Source organism: Panicum hallii, chromosome 7 (genome assembly GCF_002211085.1).
Source record: "Panicum hallii strain FIL2 chromosome 7, PHallii_v3.1, whole genome shotgun sequence".
Classification (NCBI taxonomy): domain Eukaryota; kingdom Viridiplantae; phylum Streptophyta; class Magnoliopsida; order Poales; family Poaceae; genus Panicum; species Panicum hallii.
The window spans coordinates 30,593,352-30,617,784 of NC_038048.1; the positions used below are offsets into that span (position 1 = coordinate 30,593,352).

Sequence of the window (24,433 nt, forward strand, 5' to 3'; positions counted from 1 at the left end):
AATTGAGGCCTCGTTTGGCATAGGTTATTTTAGCTTCAGCTTTACCTGTTTCATGTGAATCGAGATATGTAGCACGAAGTTGTTTTATTAAAATAAACTAGAAAGCCCATCTTAAAATGAGCTGGAAGTCAGATGAAATTAGTTTTTTTTTTTGGCTTCATGGCATAAGCTATCCCAAACGGGCTGATTTGACAAATCGTGGTTATAGAATATGGGTAGACTAATCTTTCAAAAAAAAAGAAAATGGGTAGACTCGGTAATCAGAGAAAACCTGCAAGGCCCACCCGTCAGGGTCAGCGCGCCAGAGCATGTTGCGAAGACCGGGGCACCTGCCCAGCCGCCACGCAGCCACTCTCTTCCTCTTCCTCATTCCTCTTCCTCTCTCCAAAACCCTGCACCCTTCGCCATTTCGTCAAGAAGAAAAATCCGATCGAAATGCAGCCCCCGCAGACCCCCATTACGCCGTGGGGGTCGAAGCCTCGCCGGGACATGCCGCCGTCGCTGCTCAGCCCTTCCTTCTCCTGGAAGCCGTTCCAAGCCACCGGCGGTGACCAAGACGCCGACGCCGCCTCCGAGCACCCCTGCGTACGTACGCCCTTAGCTCGCGCTATGCTGCTAGTGCGCGCGTAGCTTGTTTCCCCCCTTCCTTTCTTTAACCCTCTCCCCCCTTTTCCCCTTCGTTTCTGAGATGCGCGCGTCCTGACGGGACTGAGCGCTGCGCGCCCGCGCCGGCCTGCATTTCTGTTGTGTAGGTCACGCTGTTCGAGTGGTGGCTGGACAGAGTGGAAGGAGATGACCAGAAGGTCGCCGTCGCGGGGATATTTGAAAGGTGAGTAATTTCTTCAGAAGGAAAAGGGGGGAAAAGGAGCCACCTTTGTGGCTGATGGTATGTATTTCATTGGAGATCCGGGCTCGATTGGGTGAGGATCGGTGCCAAATAGTTCCCGTCCTATTTTTTCTGGGAGTTTGATCTTGTCAGAATGGGAATTGCAAAGTTCGATACCTAGACTGAGTTGACATGTACTTGTGAAGAATATGCTAATTTAAATGCTGTAATTTGTCTCTACAAATGGTTGGCCTAATGCTTGGCTCAAACTGATTCCACGAATCGAATATGCTATTTGTCGTCCGTGCATTTCATCCCTTGCAGACTTGAGGGTGAATAATGCCTTTACTGAAGCACCGCTAAACTTTTAGAGATCATGCTGCTTGTGTATTTAAGCATGCTTAAGGTTTCCAGAAGTTGGCTGCTTTTCTTCTTCAGAGCGTGAGGCTTTGATTCTTTCATTCGCTGATAAAAACAGTATCTGTTGCTCACTTCGGACAGGAATCAAACAGTCCTGGAATTCGCTCCTGCAACCATTGCAAAGCGCCACGAGGCTTGCGTTCTTGAAACTGAAGATGGAATTGTACTTCTCATCTATGGCTCACTCAACCTTTCGCGGATGCGTGCCAATGGATATTCAAGTGAGGTATGCACATCCTGTTTTGTGTTTCTTGTTTCATGTACCAGTTAAGTGCCCATTTGACCGACTTCTGAGGTGACTGCTGTATCAGTGACCATGTTCCACCATCTGCTTTCTCCATCTATCCTGTGATGCTATTTCCGTATTTCTATGGGAAGCTGACTGAAAGTTATTCTAGATTTGAGTAATTTTCTTCTGGTTGATGAATGATGACTTATGCTGCATTCATTTCCGAAAAGGTCATTAAGCATGCACTACTCTTATGAATGCCTTGGTCCTGGCTGCAAACCGTGCATGCAGGTCTGTGAAAAGTTCATGCTCGGATTTCCATACTGGTGGCGAAATTGCAACCAGCTTTATCCCAAGGCGGCACAAACAGGATTGGATGCGAAACAATTTTACTTGGAGAAATTTCAGCAGGGGCAACAATTTCATTCATATGGATCATCTTTGCTCAGCGAACTTCGTAACAGTGTTAAAAATTCCTCACACAATGATGCTGGCTTCCAAAAATCTTCGCATTTGCCAAATGGGGCACCAAGATTTGAGGAATACAATACTGATGGTGATATTGCTATAAATGAAAATGCTGCTGCCTCAAATGATGGCGGAAAAAGACATGAAGCTGCACGTAATGAGGCGTATAATGTGGAAGCGGACTTGATTGCATGCAGAGCTTTAAGAGAAAGAGATGATGGTGACATAGATACTAATGCATCTTTAGTGCTTATAGTGGAGTGTGCTAATGATGCTAGCAATGAAGAGGCAGACAATGCTACACCCACAAATACATGTAAGAGCAGATTGTTTAGATGCTGCTCATATTTTCTCCTTTCCTAGCAATATTTCATTTCACTGATGTTTCTTATACAATGTTTGCTTCTCCTTGTTTTAGGCGATCAGGGAAAAGCTCAGCATGTTGCACTGAGTAAGAAGGCAGAAGTAAATGAAAATGTGCCAACTTTGGATTGTTTAGACGTGCAAAACTCCTCCGATCTTCCAAATGGAACACCAAGATTTCAGGAATACACTTGTGATGGTGATATTGCAACAAATGAAAATGCTGCTGCCTCAAATGATGATGGAGAAAAAGATGAAGATGTATATAATGAGGTGAATAATGTGGAAATAAACTTGACTGCCAGCAGAACTTTAAGTGAAAGAGATGATGGTGATGTTGACATTAATGCATCTTTAGTGCTTGAATGGGAGTGTGCTAATGATGCTAGTAATGAAGAGGCAGACAATCTTCCATCCACAAGTATGTGTAAGAGTATATTATTTAGTGGCTGCTCATATTTCCTCCTCTCCAAATATTTCATTTCACTGATGTTTCTGATAGCATTTGTGTCCCCTTAATTTAGGAAAAAAGAGAGATCCAGTGGTTCCATTGAGTAAGAAGGCAGCAGTAGATGAAGAAATTCTAACTTCAGTTTGTTTAGATGTGCAAAACTCTTCTGATCTGTCAAATGGGACACCAAGATTTGAGAAAAACACATGCATTGGTGATATTCCAACAAAGGAAGATGCTGCTGCTTCGAATGGTAACAGTGAAAGATGTACAGCTGTGTCCGAGGAGGTGAATAGCGTTGAAACATGCTTGACTGTGGGCAGCACTATAAAAGGAAGAGGTCATGATGACATTGCTACTAATGTTTCTTCAGCTCCTACAGTGGAATGTACTAATGATGCAGTCAATAAAGGGGTAGACAATACTTCACTCTTAGGTACGCATAAATATTTAACAGCAGGTAATTTCTCCTACAAATTCACTGATGTTTCTAATAGAGTGCTTTTCCATAATTTAGGTTGTAAAAAAACTCCAGTGGCTTCTTTGAAGAGTCAAGGTTGCCAGGAAAAACGTCAACACGTACCTTCAAATGGCAAGGTAGTATTGGATCAAGATATGCCAACTTCAGTTTATTTAGATGTGTACTCTCTGGAGAAAGAGGGTTTTACCTTTAAAATACCCTCAAAAAGTGTCAATGAACCAATCATTGTTTGGACTCCATTTCTCTAATGTAGTTTGGACAATCTGGTACATACAAGGGCCCTGTTTGGCAAGGCTTGGCTTTTTCACAGATTAAGCAGAGCCTGTGTAAAATCAGTGTCTTAGTAAGCAGATTCCATAAATGAACTAACTTGAATCTGCATTTCACTAGCTTCTCCATAAAATTGGTTTCTGCACAATCACAAGCTGTGCCAAAGAGGGCCAAAGTAGTGTTATGTTGGATGTTTATTTGATGAAATTAAATTGTAGACATAACTTTAAAAATTATAACTGTGATACTGACCCAATAATAGATCTTTAAAAAAACATTATCATGTATAGTCAACATTCAGGGTAAAGGATCGTTGTTTTTAGTCGCTTCAAAATTTTATCTCATGAAAAGCTTATTACATGTCTTCAGTGCTGTATGCCCCTTATGTTTATTGATAAATCATTTGCACACCACACAATCTTTGTAGCATACTGCATTATTAGGACCATAGGGCTAAGCAGATTCCAGTTGATAGCTTTATACAAGGCAATGCCTCGTAGACATTTATGAGTACATCATCTTTATGTAGCAACATGTTTCCACATTAATATCAAAGTATTAATGTCATGAAAGAATGGTGTAAACCTCACATATAAGATGTGTAAAACCATTAATAATGGTCTACAGATTCTCGAGTGTGCTAGCTAAGAGGCATCTTTCAGTATTTTATAGTTTCATGACTTGTTATACTATTTGTGTTGCTCATGGTGACAGGTTCATATTTAGCATATTTCAGCTTATCCTATTTGTGTTACTCATTATTTATATGCATGTATAACGAAGTTGATTGATCTGCGTCTTGGAAAGCAGCCTTCAGGCCCACCAAAGAAGCAAAGGTCTGCACTTGAGAAGTTGCAGGGTGCTACAAGATCTCCATTCACCAGCCCAGTTCCATATGTAAGTCCAATCGTTCATTTTTTTAGTTGTTAGAACTTCAGAAATTTAATGATCACAAGCCTTAGCCTTTTGCAGTTGTAACTTGATGATGGCGTATACATCTATAACACGCATGTTTGATTTGTGGAATTGGACTGGATGAATTGTTTTGAGGTTCCAATCTGATTTTCATTTGGAAACATAAATTGTTTTCAATGCAGTTATTTTGTTTGGTTAGCCAGGGAATCATGTAAAATTTAAATTGGACCAAATCAATTCCAGCTGCTGTTTGATTGCCTGCTCTGGGAAATCCAATCACAAGAACAGGTCGCTGTTTCACTGCCATGTTGCTGTGTCATGCATGCACTAGAACGGCAGTGGCATGCAGGAGAACGGTGGAGGCAGATGGTCTCCCTGCCACACTCCAGCATAACTCTTGGTCAGTGTAGGCTCACTCGTCAACAATGGCCTGGCCTCACTCCACTAGCTCCGCATGGGCTCCCTGCCAGATTTGTTTGCCTAGCTCCTCACCATATCCAATTCTGGAAACCAAGCGGAGACAATTCTTTTGCTTGAGATCGGTCTGTCACAAAAGTGTCCTTATGTGTCAAGTACATATTTTTACGATATCTATTTGAAGTTAAAAACTTTTGATGTGACCTTATGTTGGGAACATTTATCTTTACTTAGTAGCATGAAATTGATATTTATATGTGTATTTATTGCAATGTTTCTGAATCACTTTAGGCCCGTGAGTCTCCGCTTACTCGTGGTAGGGCCACATCCTTGTCAATGTCCACACCTGAAGCTCTCAAACTGAGAAAAACCAGATCGGGTATGTCTTTGGTTTCATTGATCTGCAGCTTCATATCATATATTCAATTCTTCATTATTCATTGTATAAAGAAATGGAAATTCAATTTCAGGTCGTGTAGTTGTACCCACTTTGGATGCAGGATGCCAAAGGATTGTCTATGACATGGTTAGTATTTTTTTTAATGTTTTGTGACATTGTCCAAGGTTTGCTACTTTAACAGATACTATGCTTAACAGAAAACATGTGATACCTTAAGCTAGAGCAAATTAACGCATTCACTAACCTCTGCGATAGCAAATGTGTGCAATATTACGATTTGCCAAATGCCATTCAATTTGTGCAAATTTCTGTTTTGCAACTTTCAACTAGGATTTGTAGAAGAGATCGTTCAATTCAGTATATGATGCAGGCACTTACATGACTATAAACGTATGAAATATGACGGTTCATTTCTGTACAACCCCAGTAAGTTGATCCGGGAGAAGTAATGTGCAGTGAGTTAAGTAAAAGCATAAACCAAGCGTTAGAGTTGTTTAGTTGCCCAATAATATAATTTTCAAAGTTTAGTGAGACATGGATGTGTCTTTTAAATGATTCTCGTCAGCAACAGATAAGTTTGCTATTTTGATGTCATTTTTGGTTTTGCAATGTGAGACAATCTCAGGGCAAGTTCAGGCAGTTGGTGAATTCGTGGCATAAGCCTAGCAGCACCCAACCTGTTTTCTGATTTTTTTGAAATTTATTTGTTTTCCCTCCCGAGCCCTTTATGTGCTTAGTGTCTCATCAAGTGCCTTTTCTTGTAGGATGGCAGGATTACCGGTGTCATCGGTCTGGATTCACCCTCGCCCAAAGGTCTGTTCCGAGTCTCCCATTGTTTCATTCTAGGGTCTTCAAGCGCGTGCCTTTCCATGTTCCATGAGAACCGTTAATCCGTTAACGTGGGTCCTTGGCTGGTTGCAGGGAGCAAGCTGAAAACGTATGCTAGGAGGAAGAGAGAGGCTGAGCCGCCGAGCAAGCTGAAAACGTATGCAAGGAAGAAGAGCAGGGCTCAGTGAGCATTTCTCCCAGACGTGATTCGTAGGATTTAGGACTTAAGGCTGCACGTGCAGGTGTTGGTTGGCTTTCGGTAGAGAATCTGTACGAAAGCTGTCTCGCCGCTGATCCTAGGCGTTGTCATGGATGGTGTATGAAGGCTTTAAGCATGGGCCTGTGTTACCAGTGCCAGTGCCACCTTTTGCTGCAATTCTTGACCCGAGGCTGTGAACCTTAATTGCCTGCCTGACTACTAGTGAGTGGTGTTCTGGACACACTTTGGTTGCAGAATGGGTTTCTGTTGCGTGCTCGGAATTCTTTACGAGATCCATGCTTGTTTTTTCCGTTGCTCCATGCTAGGCGGTGGCATTTTTTTGAACCTAAAACCTAAATGGGCCAAGTCTTCCTTTAAGAAAATTCTAAATGGGCCTGGGCCAAATTTTCAGGGCTGCTAAACAGAAATCAAGCACGTTCGGATCGTTTTGAACCGTTCAGGCTAGCCTTTTTGGGCGGCTTCATTACCATCGCGCGGGGCCCACCCGTCATCGGCCCAACGGAAACCCACCTCGTAAACGCCCCCGCCCGCCCGCCGCGACGCCATGCCATCTGTCCGTCCCCGCCTGCCGCCGGGGACCCACGGCCGCTCGCCTCGCCTCGCCTCGTCGGTTTTCCTCCCCCACCCCCAGGCTGCCGCGGTGGCCGTCCCCCGCCCGCCTCCCTCGTGCGCCGCTCCCCTCCCTCGGCATTTACTCCGCTCGCTTCCGCGGCGGTCGCCTCGCTCCTCGCGCTCGCAGTCGCACCAGCAGCAGCTTCCCTCCGCCCACTCCCGCCTCCCAGGTCTCGGGACCACCCCACCCCGCCCTTCCAGCTCCCAGCTGCAGCGACGGCGGAAAGCATCCCCCTCCACAGGGGGAGTCTGCGCGGAAGCGAACCCAGAAGAACCGCCTCTGGAGGACGAGGAGCGCACCCTTTGCTTGCGGGCTTTGCTAGTTGACCCGCGTGGTGGGTGCTGGTACTAGGTGAGAGGATTTCGGCCCTCTTCACGACCGTTAGTTTTCGCGTACTGCTTTGGATTCAAGAATGTCTCGGCCTGCCCACAACCACTGAAGACGCCTCTTTTTTTTCTTTCCTAGTATTTTTTGGATTGGGGTTGACAATGTAGGGCCTTTTTCCTGCCTGCTGCAGTGCTGAACGGTTTGGATCTAGGTGTGTGTGATAAGAACACGGGCGCTTTCGGCTGAAATTTGGAATGCCCGTACCAATTACTAGGAAAATAGTATTAAAATTAGATTTCAGACTCGTGAAGGAGGGTTACATTGAGTCTCCAAACTTGCACCCCTTTCTCACTTTCATCCATAGGCGTTGAAGCCTTGTTGTTTGGTCAGTAAACTTTCGTACCTAACCACTGTTGATGTAAGTACAACCTGTTCGACAGAGTAGCGTCCAAATGTGGATTATTCCTATTTACATTAACAGGGGCCTGATGCATAGATCCATCACCCAGTTCACCTATCCAACCTTTTGTACAATAAGATTTATATTGTCCTAAAATTGGTAAAAGTTTGGCCGTAAATAGAGGACGCATTATGATTTGTATCCTACAGCCTGCAAGTTCCATATATTCCATAGCTAGATGGAACATAAATGTACATCAGGTGCACGGAATATTGTTTGGAGCCTGCAAGAGTCAAATCAGATGGTTTTTGCTGAGCTCATACCATTTATCACTGACATTTTGGAATTGGCATTTTTCATAGTTATTTTTCTGACATGTCTTTCAATAATGCCCTGCAGTAACTGGATTTACATGTTGCCAGGCACAGTGAGATTTTTTTCCTGTTTTCCCATAATACCTATAGTGGTTGGCTCTTGAAATTATATACCAAGTAGATTCTAACAACTTCTATGTATCATGCATGCAGGTTCATAACTACTTCTTGATAGGTTTTTTCTAGCCTGGACCCTGGAATGATGGCTCTGGTTTCTATCTAACAAAACAGGATTTTAGATAGTCTTAAACAATCTCCTTGTTACCAGTGATCCTAATGAGTTCTCAACTCCTGCGTCATTCAAGAAGTTTCTGTGAGGCAACCTTACCAAATTGTTTAGATCTGCTTTCATGGGAAACATTGTTAACACTGTTAAGAGGTTTTCAAGCAATGATGCTACTGCTATTCCTGTCCAGAGGTGTTCCGACTTGTCAATTGGGACATCAAAATTAGACAAAAGCACTTGCATTGGTAAAGGTATTTCAGTGACAGGGGAAACTGCATCTGCTTCAAAGGGAGGCAGTATTAATGGTTGCAAGGATTTCTGTGAGGTTGCATCTGCTTCAACAAAAGGATGTCTTGGTGATATTGATTTGCTCACTCCACCTATGGTTCATACAAGGTCATCTGGGAGTGATGAGGGCAATAATGAGAGAGAAACTCCAAATGGAACTGTCCACACTGATGCAAGAGAACTTGGGTGTGTTGATCATTCTGAAAAATCTGGTTTGATTTACAGTCAGACTGCTGGTCATATGTTTCACAACTTGGAAGATGAAAGTACTGAAACTCCCAGAAGCTTAATGCTTGATATTTCTAAAGACTCTTTATGTAAAGTATCTCCTGAAGGAAACTCTTTTAGAAACCCTAAGCTAGCAGATGCTGTGGAAAGTAGTCCGGCCGCAGATGCACATAAGGGCAAAGAGTTGATACTTCACAGGGTTTCTCCTGCAGATGGTTTGTTTGATCACAATGTTTGTGAAGAATTAGCTAATGGGGCTCCTGATTCATGTTATAAAAGCAGTGCTGAGGTTTTGGATGGACAAAGCACTCAACACAAATCACTAAATTCTGATGTGGTACCAATTGAAGTAATAGCAGCTTGTGCTAATTTAGATGTCAGTAACCCTAAGTCTTCATTGAAGGGACGAGCAAAACGGAAAAGAATTACTAAAGCATCAAGTCAGATGTCGGTACCAAAGGAAAATACTGGAACTTTAATTCCTTCAGATCTGATTTGTGTGGAAACTGTGAGTTTTTTACTCTTCACCTAAAAGGTGCAATTTTCCAGTTTCCAATATTTCTTCCATTCAATCTTCCTAACTAATATGCACCTGCCATTTTTAGTACTTGATTTGCTTTTTTTTTTTCAAGAAATGTGCTATTTATACACTGAAGCTGAGCTATTAACCATGAAAAACAGCCTACAAGCGCATTGGTGGAGAGAAGTTCTGGAGATAAAGTTATGCAGGGAACTCCTAGATCAAGAATGACTAAAACTCTACTTTCATATGTAAGTAAAGAACCTATATCTTATCCTTTTGGCATTGCAATTAACTTTGATTCCTGCTTGTACATTTGTAAATTGTTTATCTGTTGATGGCCGGAACTTAACTGTTGCTGTTCAAGGGTGAGCTCCATATGTATTTGCTTAAACTGGCATGCCTATCAGCCTATGTGCTCTGCCAAGACAAAACTAGGCAGGAATTTTTAGGTGGGCTTGAATGTATTAGGTATTGATGCTAAAGCTGTTGTGTTTTCACATTTGTTTTCATAGAACTACACTTGATTTGGTATTTCTAATTTTAAGGTAAACTTGATTGTTAGAAACAGGCATCCAGCAGGTTTAGTTTATTTCTGTTTTTATCTAACCATAATGATTAGATCTGTGTGCTTTTTGGAATAATTTTGTCTCTAACAATGTAGATATTTTTTGAAGCAATTTGATTGTATATTATGATTTTAGCATATTTTGTCTACCTTGCATGTTTGATGCTTGCATCCAAAATGTACTCATTTAAATTTCTCCCAAATGTAAGGTGCATCACCCTCCACTTACTCGCAGTAAGTCGAAGGCATTGTCTATTGCCACTCCTGAATCTGTCAAAATGAAACGATCTAAGGTGCATCACTCTCCACTTACTCGCAGTAAGTCGAAGTCATTGTCTATTGCCACTCCTGAATCTATCAAAATTAAACGATCCAGATCAGGTGAGTTGTTTGGTTTCAGGATTTCCGCTTCTGCAAAGTGCAAAACAATTTTCTGTTTTGACCCAAGCAGGAATTTCTTTTCAGGTCGGCTGGTAGTTCCACGACTGGATCCAGGATCCCAAAACATTACCTATGACCCGGTTAGTGATAGCATAATTGTTCATCTAAATTTCCGTTACTGTCATAGAACAATGATGCCCAGGATTAGCACATAAGTGTTATGTGATTGTTAAAATTAGTCTAGTTTTATTTTGGCTATATGATCATTAAGTTGTTCCTCCTGCTGGTACATTTCTCATTGAATGCATTATCACAGGATGGCTGTATTAGTGCGATAACCAACTTGGAAGCGCCACTTCCTCAAGGTTCATGCAGATATCTCTCATATTATCATGTCTATAAAACATTCTTGTTGCGACTCTTTAAGCAAAGCTCCTGTAATCGTGCAAGCACACCGTTATTTGACGCCGTTTATATTCTTCCAGCAGGGATCAGTTCGGAGCCTCCTTCTAAGAGGAGAATGTCTAGGCGTTTATCACCAGATCTCAACAAAGTGCTCACATTCTAGTGATGTTTTGATGAAATGCTGCTGGTAGCTTCTTGTAATTTGCAAGTATGTGGTAACTATGGAACTACCCCTGCTGCAGGTGGATTGCGTCTATGTCATGCTGACTGGCTTCTCTCTGGGGTTATTGCTCGCTGTACCTTGTTATCTGTAAGGCTTAGGTGTCCATTGACATGAATATTTGTAGGGTTTCTAGTATGCAGTAGCAGTTTTTTTTTTAATTTCACTGTTTCTGAAGAAACCGGACCTCTCACTTTCAGTGCCTTACAATGGCAAGGCGGTATTTTGATCAGCATGCAAAGGTGGAAATATCATGCTGTGCTTTTCTGGATATTGTTTGGTTGGAATTTCAGTGCACAAAAGAATTTGTGATGTTGATGGGTATTTTTAATCTATGAGATGTTTGAATTTCATCAGTGCACATGTCGACTGCGAGAGGGCAAAAGTAAGCCTTGTGTTTAAGTTTATTTTGTTCATGGTCCACAATTTTTTAAACTAGTGCTATACGTTTGGCATTTCCTTTTTAAACTTTATATAATAAGAAAATAAGAAATTTGTTGATTTTTTTACGCCAAGAAATTTGTTCATTGTGTACGCGGAGAAAATAAGAAATGGCACGGTGTAGAAAAAAGAAAAAAAGTGGGGGTTGCAGGGAGCGGCGCTGCTCTCTTGGCTTCTTGGCTCTTGCCTTCTCCACTGTACCGTTTTCCTTTTCGAAACGCAGAACGCCGCCTAGCCGCGGCCCGCGTCGCTCGTCCTCCCCACCTTGCCCCGCGCCGCCGCCGCCACCGCTCCCGGAAATGGCGTCCGAGCCCCCACCAGGCTCCACAGGCGGAGAGCAACGGACTCCGCCGGAGCCCTCCGCCCCGGCCGCCCCCCGCGTCTCCTACGAGCAGCGATGTGTAAGCATTCTCTACCCCTCCATCGCTCAATCCCCTAAACCCTGCCATTTCTCCGATGCGCGCTCGCTGCGCGGGCCGGTGGGCTCACGCGTTTCATTCGCCTTAGGTCGTGCTCGTGGACTGGTGGCTGGAGAGGGTGGAGCGCGAGGAGGGCAAGGTCCGCGTCGCCGGGACCCCCCACGCCCCGCAGATGAGGCATGTCCTCCTCCCGCTGCTCCATTTTTCGATTCCGTTGGCCAGTTGCCCCCCAAATTTGCTTTATCTGCGCATCCTGTTGGGGGTAAGAGAGACTTTCGGTTGTTGCTCCGCCATTGATCTCAAGGTGCTGTTGTGTAATCTGCAAACAGGAAAGGAGCATCATCCTCGAAGGCGAACAGGAAAGTAGCAGGCCGAGTGTTCAGATCTGCCGCCATTGCGAAGCGCCACGACGACACCGCAATTGAGACTGAGGATGGTTGCCTCATACGGATTGGCCGTGTCTTGAACATTCCCCGAACACTGGACAATGGATTTCCTCAAAAGGTATTTGCTTTCTATCTATGCCCCTCATGAATGATTAGTCTCCAGCAGCCAGAGTTTGGAAGGTGATTTGCTACTAAATAGATGGGTTCCCCTGGGCACTAATTCACTACATTCCTTTTTCCTTGCATCCTTTCCATAGTTTCACTTGATCCATCTTGCTTATCCTTGCTAATTTAATTTCTTGGAGTGCCTTAAGAGATAGACCAGAAAATTTATCATCTATGCCGATGACTCTATGCAGGTGTGCGAATGCTTCGAGTTTGGCTTTCCGCTTCAATGGCTTAAGTTTCTTAATCCAAACATGGAGCAGCAGAATGAACAATCACAATCAGAATCTACTGCAGATGCACCAAGGCATTCAGTTGAATATTACATGGAGAAGTTATTAAGAGACACGTCTACCAATTCAATGAGATATGCTTTCACAGAGAATGATTTCTACTCATCCACAGGGTATAGCAGCAACACAGATGGACCTGCTATCCAAAGCCTTTCAAACTTAACAGATGGTAATGCAAGCAACATGGCTGCATCTTGGGGATTATATGGCGGCACAAGGAGCATGCCTGAAAAACCATTGACACCACCTGGAGAAACATGTAAGACTGGTCAAGAAAGTGATCAACATGAAAGAACGCAGATAGACGCAAGTGAACAGGGGATAGTTAATCGTTCAGTTAGTTCTGTTTCAGTAAATCTAAGTACAGGTTCCATCTGCCCCAACTCAAAAGTAGATGAGAGCATATTGGTGCCATCCAAAATTGTGCCAGTTGAGAAGGAAGGCTACAGAAGCAGAGTAGATTGTTGTCAGGCTGAGGAAGCTGCAGATATACCTGAGAATAGGAATCTGCAGAGCTGTTCAAGTGAACACGAGATGGTTACACTTCCCATTGACTCTGCAATAGTTAATGAAAATCTGAACTCTACATCATCTGACTTAGGAGAACCAGAAACTCCGAAATGTGGCAAGGCTTCAGTGAATCTGGGGACTACAGATGCATTAGAACTAACAACTGAAGGTATGAATCCACAGTTTGGAGCTGTTAGAGGTTCAGAAGACAGTACGGTCAGGAGATTACGAAGTGGCAAAGTCTTTGGAACGCCAAGTGGTGGGCCAGTGAAGAGGCGCTACAAGAAGAAAAATATCCAGCACGAAGCATCCAGTAAAATGATGGCACCAAATGAAGGGGGCACATCTACTACAGATCTGACTTCTCATGAAAATGTAAGCTGACTTTCGTACATTGAAGAAATCAGTTAAACAACAGCTAATCTTATTCAAATTATTTAATATTAAATTATACCTGTGACACCCTTGATACTTGATTTGGCTTGTGATTCACACCTTTCCTGATGACACCAGTTTTAGCATTCTACTTTTATTATCTATTGTTATGTGCATATCTGTATCTATCGTTGTAGGTTTACACAGAGATGCATAATTTCTTGTTGCCACACTTTAGTCCCCTGAACGATAATTGGTAAAGATGAGTAGGGTTATGTGCTTATGCTGAGGGGAAATGTATTATTGCAATAAGTTTTGGTAGTCCGTTTAAGGAGAAGATTTGGGGAACCATATTTATGTCTAAGTTTTATGGTAAGTTGGATTACTAAACACTACAGAAAGGGGACATTAAGTAATAAGTATTCACATGAATAAATAGTTGACGAGTTATCTGGTAACATGGTCATTTTTAGATTAAAAAAAAGAACACTAGGGTCTTCCTTCTGTTGTCTTGTCTAATTTAGCTTCCTGTAAAACTTTGGTGTAAAAGAAACTTTGTTAAATATGCACATTGTATATGCTTAGCCGAAACTTATTAGAAGCTCCTGCTTACCCAGCCACCATGCGCAATACACAAATGTAGTCTGTCCGTCGTATGTTATACTTGATCTTATACTTTGTTTCCATTATGAGAGTAATTCACGACAGAACATAGTTGAGGGGCATAGTGGTATGCCTGATCCTATCTGTTAGCATTGTCTTGATCGTCCTGTCATATGAAGCTTTGATGGTATTTAATACGAAATGTTGTCTAGCAAACACGTGACTCATTGATTTTTGAACGGTAACGACCTGTAGCATCTATTTGGTAAATCTAATGAGATGTCAAAAATTCCAGGATTCCTCAGCTGCTGGGATTGTCGCTGAAGATAAGGAGGAAACACATGATTCACACCGTAAAGGTCAGTTTGCTAATCTGCAGAAATTTCCACTTATTCTTTTGCTCCGGGTCCTACATTACATCACAAGGGTTGGTTTAGGAATTAAATGTTATCTCTTTTTCCGATATATTGTTTTTCACCATGAAAAAAGGCTACCTATCAACCCCCTTGTAATATAAAATTTAAAAATGTGTCGGTTACTTCTTTTCCTAGAAAGAACTAACAGCAAACTGTGGACAGGACGAGGAAGCCAAATGAAGAACACGAAGAGGAAGAGGGAGTACAAAAGACTGTTCTCAAACTTTTTGTGAAAATTGTGCAGAGTTTTCCCAACTTGAGTAGCTACTTATGTAGATGGATCGTGCCATGGGCAGATGGTGCCGTCGCTCTGTTATGTCTCACCTCCCAATTACTACCCCTTAATATGGTCCCAGTTATTCCTAGCACTGAACCCGTTCAAAAGAGTAGAGATGTTAGGAATATTAGTATCATGCCAGTTCCATTTGCAACTGAGGTTTGATGTAGAAATGTCGCTTTCATGCCTTAGGAAAGTGTGAAATTTGACATGTTGGGCCGTTCTTCACTTGCCATAGTCAATCTGGTGGTATTTTGGTAGACTACGATTTGAACAGTTGTGTATCGGCAATTTCCCTCTAAATGTTTGCCAAGCCCGGCATCAAAGCTTTCTTGGGTCCAGTTTTACTCTTTGTGCTACAATTGGACATGTCAGATGATGCCAATATGTTCCCAATACAGCCCTGCGCTCAACGCACCTTCTGAAACCACTCTACCGGCCAAGGCATTGTCACTTTGCCAGGGCTTGGAACCCTCGTGTACATTTGCGCCAAGTATTACACTCAATCAATAGGAGAACAAAAACACTCCTGAACCAACCGGATGTGCTTGAAATTTCTAGTTGCTGACCCTCCTACAGAACCTAGTGCTCTGTAGTTCACCCAACAACAAAACTGATCCCTCGGCATGTCTTGTTCCATGTTGAGAAGTGTAACAACTGAACTACAAGAAACAATTAGATCTAGTGCTCTGTAGAATTGTTTCACATTCCAGATGAGTCGTAAAGCGTTGCTCCATGTAGTCCCGTGATATAATACTAGTGACCACCATGGACAGAGATTCCTTTTACTAGATGCTTAAATAGATAAAAAAAAATCTACAACTATCAGCAAGTTATATATACAGTTATATACATCTTTCATTGGTTGATGTCTTCCTTGAATTTATGTTGTATGAACAAAACTGAATTTTGTTCATGAAAGAATTAGATCTATATGCTATCTTCTAAACATATCAACGTGCAGCGATATCATCAAGCCTCCGTACTTCTTCTACTTCAGTCTCACTGGAAACTGACGTGGAAGGCAATGGGACAGAAACACTAACTTTTTTGAAAACCAAGTATATTAGAGCTGCTATATATGCCGCCATGAAAGGGAAGACAAGGGTGCTAATTATTGCGTTCAATATCCTTGGGAGTTCACTGTGAACAAGCCAACTGATAAAGCTTGTGCAAAAGAAATAAATATTGATCCCCATAATTACCGTGGAGAGGATCCATGCGACTTGGACAATCTAAAAGTGAAGATAGAAACTGATGTAAGTATAATATATAACAAAAAGATATACTATATTAAGTACAGCAAAACATCCGGGTAAAGATGTTTGTTAATGGAGTTAAAAGATGTTTGTTAATGGAGCTAAAGTTCAACTATGCAATCTTCATGAAGGAAATGATTTACAATTAGTGAATGCATCAAAAAAATTATCTTGCTTTTCTCTAAATATCAATGTAAAACTTTCCACTTGTTAATGCTCCTCTCTCTAGTGAAACAACGTCAATGTTATCAAGAATCTCATGGAGAAATCAGATAGTAATCCATTGCATTAGATAGCTTACACCAGTTGTGTTCTTGTATGGCCCAATCATTGCACAATAGCTACTGAATTTGAGGAGAGGAACCAGGGCAAATGGCAACACAAAAGCTAATATGATCTGCAAGATATGAAGAAAACCTATCAGAATTCTTTACAACTAATGCTTATTCGGTATGATGACAAGGTAATTGTCAGAGAAGTTACTGCAGATATGTTGATAAGTTGTCGAACATGAGGGGCGCCGCCAATGCTGCAAATTATCAAACTAGGTATGATGGTGAAACAGGGTGCAATGATATAAATGATGCATTTCCTCATCCCAGAGAAACCCTGTACCACATCAAGATTGCAAAAGTTTTTAATTACTTAATAAAGATTGGGAGCAAAGTTCAACAACAAACACTACTAAAAAAACATTTTTAGAGACATCATTCTTTTTTGGTGTGTGTGGGGGGGGGGGGGGGCGTATATTAAAGCTAACCATGTAGAAACTGGACTCCGTGCTGGAAATGCATTTTCAGGCTCACGTTTATATAGACATAATTCTATAGCCACCTAGAAACCTATTATACAAACGCACCCGCTCCCCCAACCACATGCGCGCGACGCACGCATGCGCGCGCACACACACTTGTAGTAGTGAAAGCTAAATAGCCTTGATGAGTTGTTTCAATTTTCGTTAAAAAATGCAGGCTAGATTTTTTAATACAAAAAAATTACATTTTAAGGATTGGAAACACAATTAAATTATGAGTTGATTTTTAATACATTTAAGTATTTTAATTCTATTGGCTAGTAAAATAATTATCTTAATAAAGTTGATTGTATAAGACTGTGCATCATATGCATGTGCTCACTACTTTCCCATAGATATGCATTTGCTATAACCCAGCTTCGATGAAGACATAGTGTTGTGCTCAATTAATAGGCAACATTAATGTCAACCCAACAAGTTTTCGACCTAACCCCATAGCCGTAGTAGCAATTTTATTTATTGGTTTTCTTCTACACATATATTATGTAGTACAAAGTGGAGAAATCTATACAAAGTGGAGAAATATGAGGTAACTTGTATCTTGATATGCACAAGAAATTGACATCGTTTATAGCATTTCTTTGTAGATTACCTGCATAATGTATTGTCCAGAATAGCTGGTAGCCACTACACAACTTTGACCAGAAGCTAATAATGCCAATCCATATATTTTCGAACTTGATTTCCCAAACACATTCTGCACATAAGCATTTGATCATGTGTCAAAAGAATAAAAAGAATGAGGAATCACATGGGATTGTTTTTGTTTATGCTAATTGACTATTCTGTTCCTGATAAGTTTAGGTCAACTTGTTGAATTTGTCTTGGGGATAAAAGGACCATAGATGACTGACAAGGGAGTAAAATAAAAAAGGAACATGGAACCTTTTTCATTTTGGTCTTTGACTGGGGCCATTAGGTAGCAATGGAAAGTTCTAATAATATAGCTCTAAAATAAACCTAGTTGTTTGAGCTTGACTGCTACACCCTCCATTCTTAAATATAAGATATATAGGACAAGATAATTAGTTCAAAATTGAACTAGCTATCTTATCGTAAACGTCATATATTTGAGAACGGGGGTAATATTATTTGTCGGATGTATATATATGTGACCTTTTCTATTTTTCCCATTATTTAAGGGGGGTTGTGCATAATTTAATACCTGTAGATGCATATATTTGGGTCTAGAGCCCTCATACTGAATACAAATGCTATTCATAACATTATTAATATAATACATACTGACACTAAGTAACTAATATTCTTCTATATGGATAAAGTTTACAACAATGCTGCACAATGTTGCGGTCAGTACTAACCTTTAGTAATACAGATGTGGAATTCAATGTAAGACCACTACATGTGCTAATGATGTCATCAACCAACTGATTATCGGCACATATAGTCCCCGTAATTGACACAATGGCTACATTTACAAGTAGCACAAGGAACAAAGCAAATGCATTCTCAATCAAGAAGAATGTAGATGTGTCCTGGATAAAACAAGGGTCAAATTGTAGCCGTATATCAATGTTTTACAAAAGAAACACAAATTTATCCTGAATACAACAAAAGTCAAAATGTAGTTCTATATCAATATTTTATAAAAGAAACACAAAAACTGATACTTAATTGTAACACAACCTTGCGATTTGTACTATACAAAATCTAATGTGCCATGTACTACCTTTATAAATAGCTAAATATTGCATGATTTTCCTGTTTATGATTCTTGCTAAAAAAACATGACTTCAAAATTGTGCACGAATTTGTGAACATATTGCAAGATCTTAGATTTGAAGTTATATTGCAATACTATAATTGCTGGAAGTGAATTATGATGAATATTGATCACTTACCTTGACTCCTTTAGGAGAAGTTGGTAGTTTTCTTGATAGCACCAATGAAGAATGTAGGAATAGATTATGTCTAGCATTATATCAAATAGTAGTGAGAGATGCATATTTAATATTTCAGGACAAGAGCTTAGTTCAAAATTATAGATACTTACGGTACAATGAGAGAACTAAATACTGCAATTGCATCTGATGTAGCGTAAGCCCCTCGCAATCTTGGTATGAACAGGCCCTGAATTACCTCACCCATAGGAGGATTGACATTGCTCAAGTCAACAAAGAAGCAAGCAGCCATGATGGAAATAAAAATAACACCTATGAGCTCCATTTTCCTAGCCTTCAAGAAAAAAAAGGATGGTCCATATGTCAGTAATGCTAACCAAAATGGAACTATGTTTTCTTTTGTATCATGTATGTTACTATTTTCTAGGAAATAATAAGAGGGGCAATCCCCCTACTGATAATATTAAGTATAACAAGGATCAAAAAGAAACAATCAGAGTTTTACAAATAGAAATGAGCAAAACAACATAGCAAGCTTAGCTAAGACTCTAGCCAATCTGAAATACCACATATGTTACTATTTAGGCATGAAAACTTTCGTACATCATTATTTTCTGATATTTCACATCATTTGATCCCTATAAGAGAAAAATACTATTTTATTCTCTAGAAATAAAATGAAAGATAAGATAGACACATATCCATATTATCATCTAAATAGATCCTATAGGCTATTTCAATGAAAATATACATGATCTATATTACACTGTTATTTAGATGGTGGCGGAGTACATTAACTACTTGTCTATTTTGTGGTGAGGATGAGAATCTTACCCCATAACACTGTAAAGTCAGAATCAGGAGAGTGCTTGCTCCACATATTAGAACACCACCCCAAAAAGGGATGTGGAGCAATTTGTTGTATGCCAAAGCAGTTCCTAACACTATACAAAGAAGAAAAACGATGTTGCAATTATTGGGCATATTATGGTAAAAAAATACATTTTTTGTAACGATATTGTTTGAACAACAAAAAATGTTTTGCAAATGATTTTGCTTGTACTCAAATTACATAGTTACATGCTACCTCACCCTGTTAGTAGCCCATTAGTAGTGGTAACATGGTGGTTCTGCGCATCTGCAGTGTATGTGTTGTTATGGTAACACTCCAACCCATTTGTAGCCTGTTAATATCGGCGTTGTTGGCCCATGTGGTCCAAATTTGGTTCTGATGCAGTGGTTTAGTGTCACCTTGTAATGTGGATGACAACTAGTTTATAATATACCACCTCCTAGTTAACCGCTTTACACAAAAAAAAATGACAAAAGAGTAAGGGATGTGCTATGCATATGCAGGCATGTTCTATGTCAGGAGATAGGATATAAGCAGATTTTAGAGCTGAGGTTGTTACATGTCGGCTTTGAGTTTTTTAACCAGTGCTGCACTTCAATTATCACCTATGATTGCTATAATGTTTCACAATGTTCTTTTCTTTACAAAATGTTCAAGGTGTGCACAATCACCTTGTAATGTCTGAGTCTCTTGAAGTACATGACATGAAAGTACCCATGTTAATTCTACATAGACACTTGTGATGTGTACCTGCATATATATGCACCCCAAGCAGCAAAAATTCACACTTGAGCACCATCATTACTATATAAAATATGTTTGCCTAGGATGTTTTTCATCAGTTTATCTTAAAAGGTCGAACCGGTGTTTTTTAAACCGCCCCTCGCTCAGCTACTTATACGAAGTGTAGAATACTTAGGGTTGTTTTGGTGTTCTTGCCTCTGCTTTGAAGTGCAATTGTGGTTTTATGCTTATTTTTTAACTTTGTGATTTTTTTCCCTTTACTATTCTCAAGTCATTGTGATTTTTCCCTTGGTCTTTGCGTATATGCTCCTGTTGTGACCGTTGACTAGGGGTAAAATCACATTGACTTGTGAATAGTAAAGAGAAAATTTACAAAGTTAAAAAAATGATGGCAAAATCATAATTACACTTCAAAGTAAATACTTAGACATCACCATATTCTATCATAATAGATAGAAATTAATGCCCCAAAAGTGAAGACCACCATCCACATTCACTTTAGGAATAAATAATTTTTTAAGTGGTTGATACATCTAATTGCATTCTAGAAAGAAACTAATTGCTCTTAAATACTTTTCATACGTTCAAAGCAACCAACATCAGGAGACACTAGAAGAACAAGAACAAACTCAATACCTCCTGGTACAGTGGCAGCAATCACACCAGCCTCCATGAGCAACCAAAGGCCATACTTCACATGCTTTGGGTATTCACGCATACACAACTCAGCAAGATGCCTTCCTGTTGTGTGTTACAATGAAATCAACATGTCATTTGCTGGGGTACCAATAAAAGGTTGTACATGTTAGAGTTCATGAGAAGAAGGTTATTCCTTTTAGGAAAAAAATACAAATTACTCCTGTCAAGTATGGGCATAGTCCAGATATATAACCCCTTAAACTATTTTTGGTTTAATTTATCCCCACAACTATATCAGTTGGTCTAATTTACCCTTAAAAAGATTTGTCTTTTCTTTTGTCTCTCCATACACAAGTGGAGTTTTTAGTTCAAAATTTGCAGAGTGAGAGTAGACATCATAGCAGATGTCAAAAAAAATACATTATGAATTTTTCATAATTATTTTTATAGGCTAGAATATCTCATAATAATTAATCCTTGGGGCAGAAAATTGTACGGAAAATAATGGTGAAAACCCATAGTGTTCTTTTAACTTAAATTATGTTGCCCGCTATTACCCAACAGAATTTTAGCTTAAACTCCACTTGTGCATCAAGAAACAAATAAAGAAAAATCTTATTAAGGAGTAGGTTGGACTAATTGACATAATTGTGGGGGTAAATTGGAAAAAAAAAGATAGTTTGAGGATTTTTCCTGAGTTTGACCATCTTAACTTTGAGAGAGTAATTTGGAATCTTTCCTTTCTTTATCTATGTTGAAATGATCAAAATACTTTGATCCACAAAAAAGTAGGAACACATTAATAAAGAGCTTTCACGATCCATTTGGTTTAGTAGGAGAGAGGGTGCGGATCAATTTCATTGTCTATGCCCATGAAACCGTGTATGTAGCTAGAATGGAACACTGGAGGGCACAATATTTTCAAAGGGAGACATGAAACAGTAATTTCAGCCAAAGAACAAAACGCTTCCTTTATAAAAAAACAAAAGAACAAATTAAAGGTGAGGCAAGATGGTTTTGAACCTTGGGTATACATTATCTACAACCAGGAACCTAGGGGATGCATTATCATTTGCGACAATGAAGCAATAATGTTCAATAAAGAACTATTTCTCATAAAAGTTGAATTCCAAATGGTCCCATGCACAGATATAGGCTTCAAGATCATTTAGCTCAGGACTTAGTTGATCCAACAAGTAGAATCTGTGGCCAAAAAAATGTTCTCAATTCTCATTCAAACTAATTTAGGTTGAGTGATAGGTATGGCTGGACTCGAAATAAGTAAATTACTATCACAGAAACTAGGAGCCGATGCCAAATCCTGTTAGTAAGTTTTTCTCCTGCCTATTATTGCACTTGCTTTGACATTTGGAAATTTTCTAGAAGGCTTACATTTGCAGAACCAACTTTTATAGTAAGAATAGTTTCACCTGTAATGATGCCCAGCTTTGCTGCCAATGATTGTATGATCAATACGAAAATGAACCCAAAGAAGAGAACCCATAACAGCTGAAAAAAAATTACATGTTTAGTTCTCATTCTTGTAGAGTGAGATGGTATATATAAACTATTATATGTGAAAAATAAAATTGACAAGCTGAAGAACAGTTGGGAGCCTACCTCGTATTTATGACTTGATCCAGCCTGCAAATCAGTCTGCACTGTTCCAATCATACAACAATACGATGCATAAGTACTCAAAAAAGAGAAGGAATAAGTCTATTACTTTTAGATGTACTAGCTTAGTTCACATTTCTTTAGATCGTGAGGACCTTTGCCTAGCTTTTGTAGAAACCTAAAAGGAATACAAGTTCTGTATGCAAAGACGTACTAGCTTAATTAGTTCACATTCTCATATGATTCAGGAAATGTAACAGTAACTCATATCCTAGTGTCATGTATGCTCACATTTCCAATATACAAGACATATTACCGTTGCTAGGGTCAAGGTAAGCCAAGGATATAAGAAAACCAGGCCCAGCATGCGCTAGAAATCTCTTCCATGTTGGCCTCTGCAGAAAGAAAAAACATATTTAGGGATAAGCAAAAGTCAGCAGATGTCTCCATAACATGGAAGCTGTGACGTGCCCAGGGCCCACATAAAAACAGCATGTTGTCCCATCTCATTCAGAACTCTCCCGTATGATGACTAGGCAAAAGTCAGTCTTATTATTACTCTTATGATGACTAGGCAGTAAGTACCCCCAGAACTGGCTGCTCAACTTTCTATTCTGTAGTAATTACCTGCCAAAGAAATGATTTATTACGCTAGCTAAGCTAGGTAGTAGCAGCAGATTAAAACCATGCATCCTGCTAGCTACCTTGGAACAATGCTCGATCCAGGTAGAAGCTAGTTGCCACGGCCCACGACAGACATGGCTGTTTCCAGAGCCTGAAACTAGCCAAGAAGCCTACTGCTTGCCACTGTAACGAGAGACGAGCAAGAAGGGCAGCAGAACAAGAGCGCAAACCTGCCGGAGGCCGCTTTCTTCCGCATCATCGTGCCGCTGCCCCGACGACGAGGCCCCGGCAGCGCCACCCGCCGCGGCGGCCTCCATCTCTATCTCGATCTCGCCGCCACCGCCACCTCCGGCAGCAACGACGGCCGCGACCCTCCCGCTCCCCCTCGTCCCGCGCTGCTGCTCCTCCCTCTCCACCTTCCTCCCGGCCTCCTCCATCGCCGCTGCGGGTGGTGCGCCCGAGTGGTGGGCGGCGACGACCATGGGAACGCGAGGCAGCCTGCGACTTTTGTGCGGCCGGAACGAAGCTGCTGCAACTGGCAGCGCCCGCGCAGGTCAACTCTCCGTTCCGTTCCGTTCCCTTCCCTTTATTTGCATCCGAGAGAGCTAAGATATACATATATAATATATATAACATACATAATAAATAATAATCCCTTAAACTATCACGTCGATCCGGTCGCTGCGACGCAAGCATCGAGATAGGGAGGGAAGCAGAGCAGGTCGTCGTCGCCGTGCAGGTGGTGGCGTCCGGAGCTCACCAAACCCGGCCCCGGCTTGTACTTTAATTAAACCACGTATCATGGCCTCCTAAGCTCTAGTTTAATGGCCACACGGCTCTACGTGTACGGCATGGGGTGGTTTAGCTTGAGCTGCGGCTGTGGTGGCGGTACGGATGGACGGATCCGGCCGGCACCGAGGGCGACGGTGCCGGGATGGTCAGCTGGTGGTGGTGGCCAGGCTGCACGGCGACCAGCAAGCAGCAGCTCCAATCCAAATCCGATGTGCCAACCTCAGCTTCGACGTCTCCATCGCGATGGCAGTTGGCAGCAGTGCCAGTGGGTTCTTCCGGAACTCCCGCTGCCGCCCTGGTGCGTCGTCGTCCTCCGTACCATGAAAAAGCGACGGCGTGGTGGTGTACGGAAGAGGTGCTGGATCTATCTCGTGAGCCACAAGCGCGAGCTACCAGAATGCAAGATGGGCCTCGAACAAAAGATAAAAAATTTAGAGCACGCGATCGGTGGCCGGGAATGCAAGCGCGCACTCGGGTCCAAGGTCAGAATTTGGGAAAGCAACTAT

General features: G+C 41.1%; 3 protein-coding genes across 6 annotated transcripts; 2 read left to right on the forward strand and 1 right to left on the reverse strand.

The window, feature by feature from the left end:
• Positions 1-352: 352 nt before the first annotated feature.
• Positions 353-11,194, forward strand: LOC112900614. The gene is made up of 18 exons (XM_025969457.1): positions 353-585; positions 753-829; positions 1,328-1,472; positions 1,767-2,259; positions 2,362-2,727; positions 2,831-3,193; positions 3,275-3,354; positions 4,292-4,405; positions 5,132-5,219; positions 5,311-5,366; positions 6,005-6,053; positions 6,162-6,254; positions 8,321-9,252; positions 9,426-9,515; positions 10,042-10,213; positions 10,298-10,353; positions 10,530-10,578; positions 10,699-11,194. Exons 1-18 carry the CDS (start codon positions 436-438, stop codon positions 10,779-10,781), a joined length of 3,456 nt encoding a protein of 1,151 aa, XP_025825242.1. The 5' UTR covers positions 353-435; the 3' UTR covers positions 10,782-11,194.
• A 326-nt stretch (positions 11,195-11,520) lies between these two features.
• Positions 11,521-14,954, forward strand: LOC112901749. The gene is made up of 6 exons (XM_025970724.1): positions 11,521-11,680; positions 11,787-11,875; positions 12,028-12,202; positions 12,444-13,427; positions 14,326-14,389; positions 14,609-14,954. The coding sequence occupies exons 1-6, from the start codon at positions 11,579-11,581 to the stop codon at positions 14,677-14,679; spliced, it is 1,485 nt and encodes a 494-aa protein (XP_025826509.1). The 5' UTR covers positions 11,521-11,578; the 3' UTR covers positions 14,680-14,954.
• A 299-nt stretch (positions 14,955-15,253) lies between these two features.
• LOC112901748 (metal transporter Nramp4-like) lies at positions 15,254-23,714 on the reverse strand. 4 transcript variants are annotated; one of them, XM_025970720.1, is made up of 13 exons: positions 23,366-23,708; positions 22,828-22,906; positions 22,515-22,555; positions 22,325-22,403; positions 20,892-20,996; positions 19,493-19,602; positions 18,811-18,992; positions 18,659-18,728; positions 18,119-18,292; positions 17,389-17,493; positions 16,466-16,591; positions 16,284-16,379; positions 15,254-15,958 (listed from the first exon to the last, which is right to left on the reverse strand). In XM_025970720.1, the coding sequence occupies exons 1-13, from the start codon at positions 23,615-23,617 to the stop codon at positions 15,677-15,679; spliced, it is 1,701 nt and encodes a 566-aa protein (XP_025826505.1). In that variant the 5' UTR covers positions 23,618-23,708; the 3' UTR covers positions 15,254-15,676. The 4 variants fall into 4 exon arrangements, with proteins under 4 accessions (XP_025826505.1, XP_025826507.1, XP_025826506.1 ...); XM_025970722.1 differs by having other exon boundaries at positions 22,515-22,550; positions 23,366-23,705; XM_025970723.1 differs by having other exon boundaries at positions 15,818-15,958; positions 16,466-16,511; positions 23,366-23,714.
• Between the last annotated feature and the right edge of the window lie 719 nt (positions 23,715-24,433).

Bases quoted from the DNA above. Each gene is read 5' to 3' on its own strand.
- LOC112900614 (XM_025969457.1), top strand. From the start codon at position 436: ATGCAGCCCCCGCAGACCCCCATTACGCCGTGGGGGTCGAAGCCTCGC. The intron at 830-1,327 runs GTGAGTAATTTC...CACTTCGGACAG, and splicing joins GTCGCGGGGATATTTGAAAG to GAATCAAACAGTCCTGGAAT. The intron at 2,728-2,830 runs GTATGTGTAAGA...CCCTTAATTTAG, and splicing joins AGACAATCTTCCATCCACAA to GAAAAAAGAGAGATCCAGTG.
- LOC112901749 (XM_025970724.1), top strand. From the start codon at position 11,579: ATGGCGTCCGAGCCCCCACCAGGCTCCACAGGCGGAGAGCAACGGACT. The intron at 12,203-12,443 runs GTATTTGCTTTC...GACTCTATGCAG, and splicing joins ACAATGGATTTCCTCAAAAG to GTGTGCGAATGCTTCGAGTT. The intron at 14,390-14,608 runs GTCAGTTTGCTA...AACTGTGGACAG, and splicing joins ACATGATTCACACCGTAAAG to GACGAGGAAGCCAAATGAAG.
- LOC112901748 (XM_025970720.1), bottom strand. From the start codon at position 23,617: ATGGTCGTCGCCGCCCACCACTCGGGCGCACCACCCGCAGCGGCGATG. The intron at 18,993-19,492 runs GTAAGATTCTCA...TTTTTCTTGAAG, and splicing joins TGACTTTACAGTGTTATGGG to GCTAGGAAAATGGAGCTCAT. The intron at 16,592-17,388 runs GTAATCTACAAA...GATGTGGTACAG, and splicing joins CTGGACAATACATTATGCAG to GGTTTCTCTGGGATGAGGAA.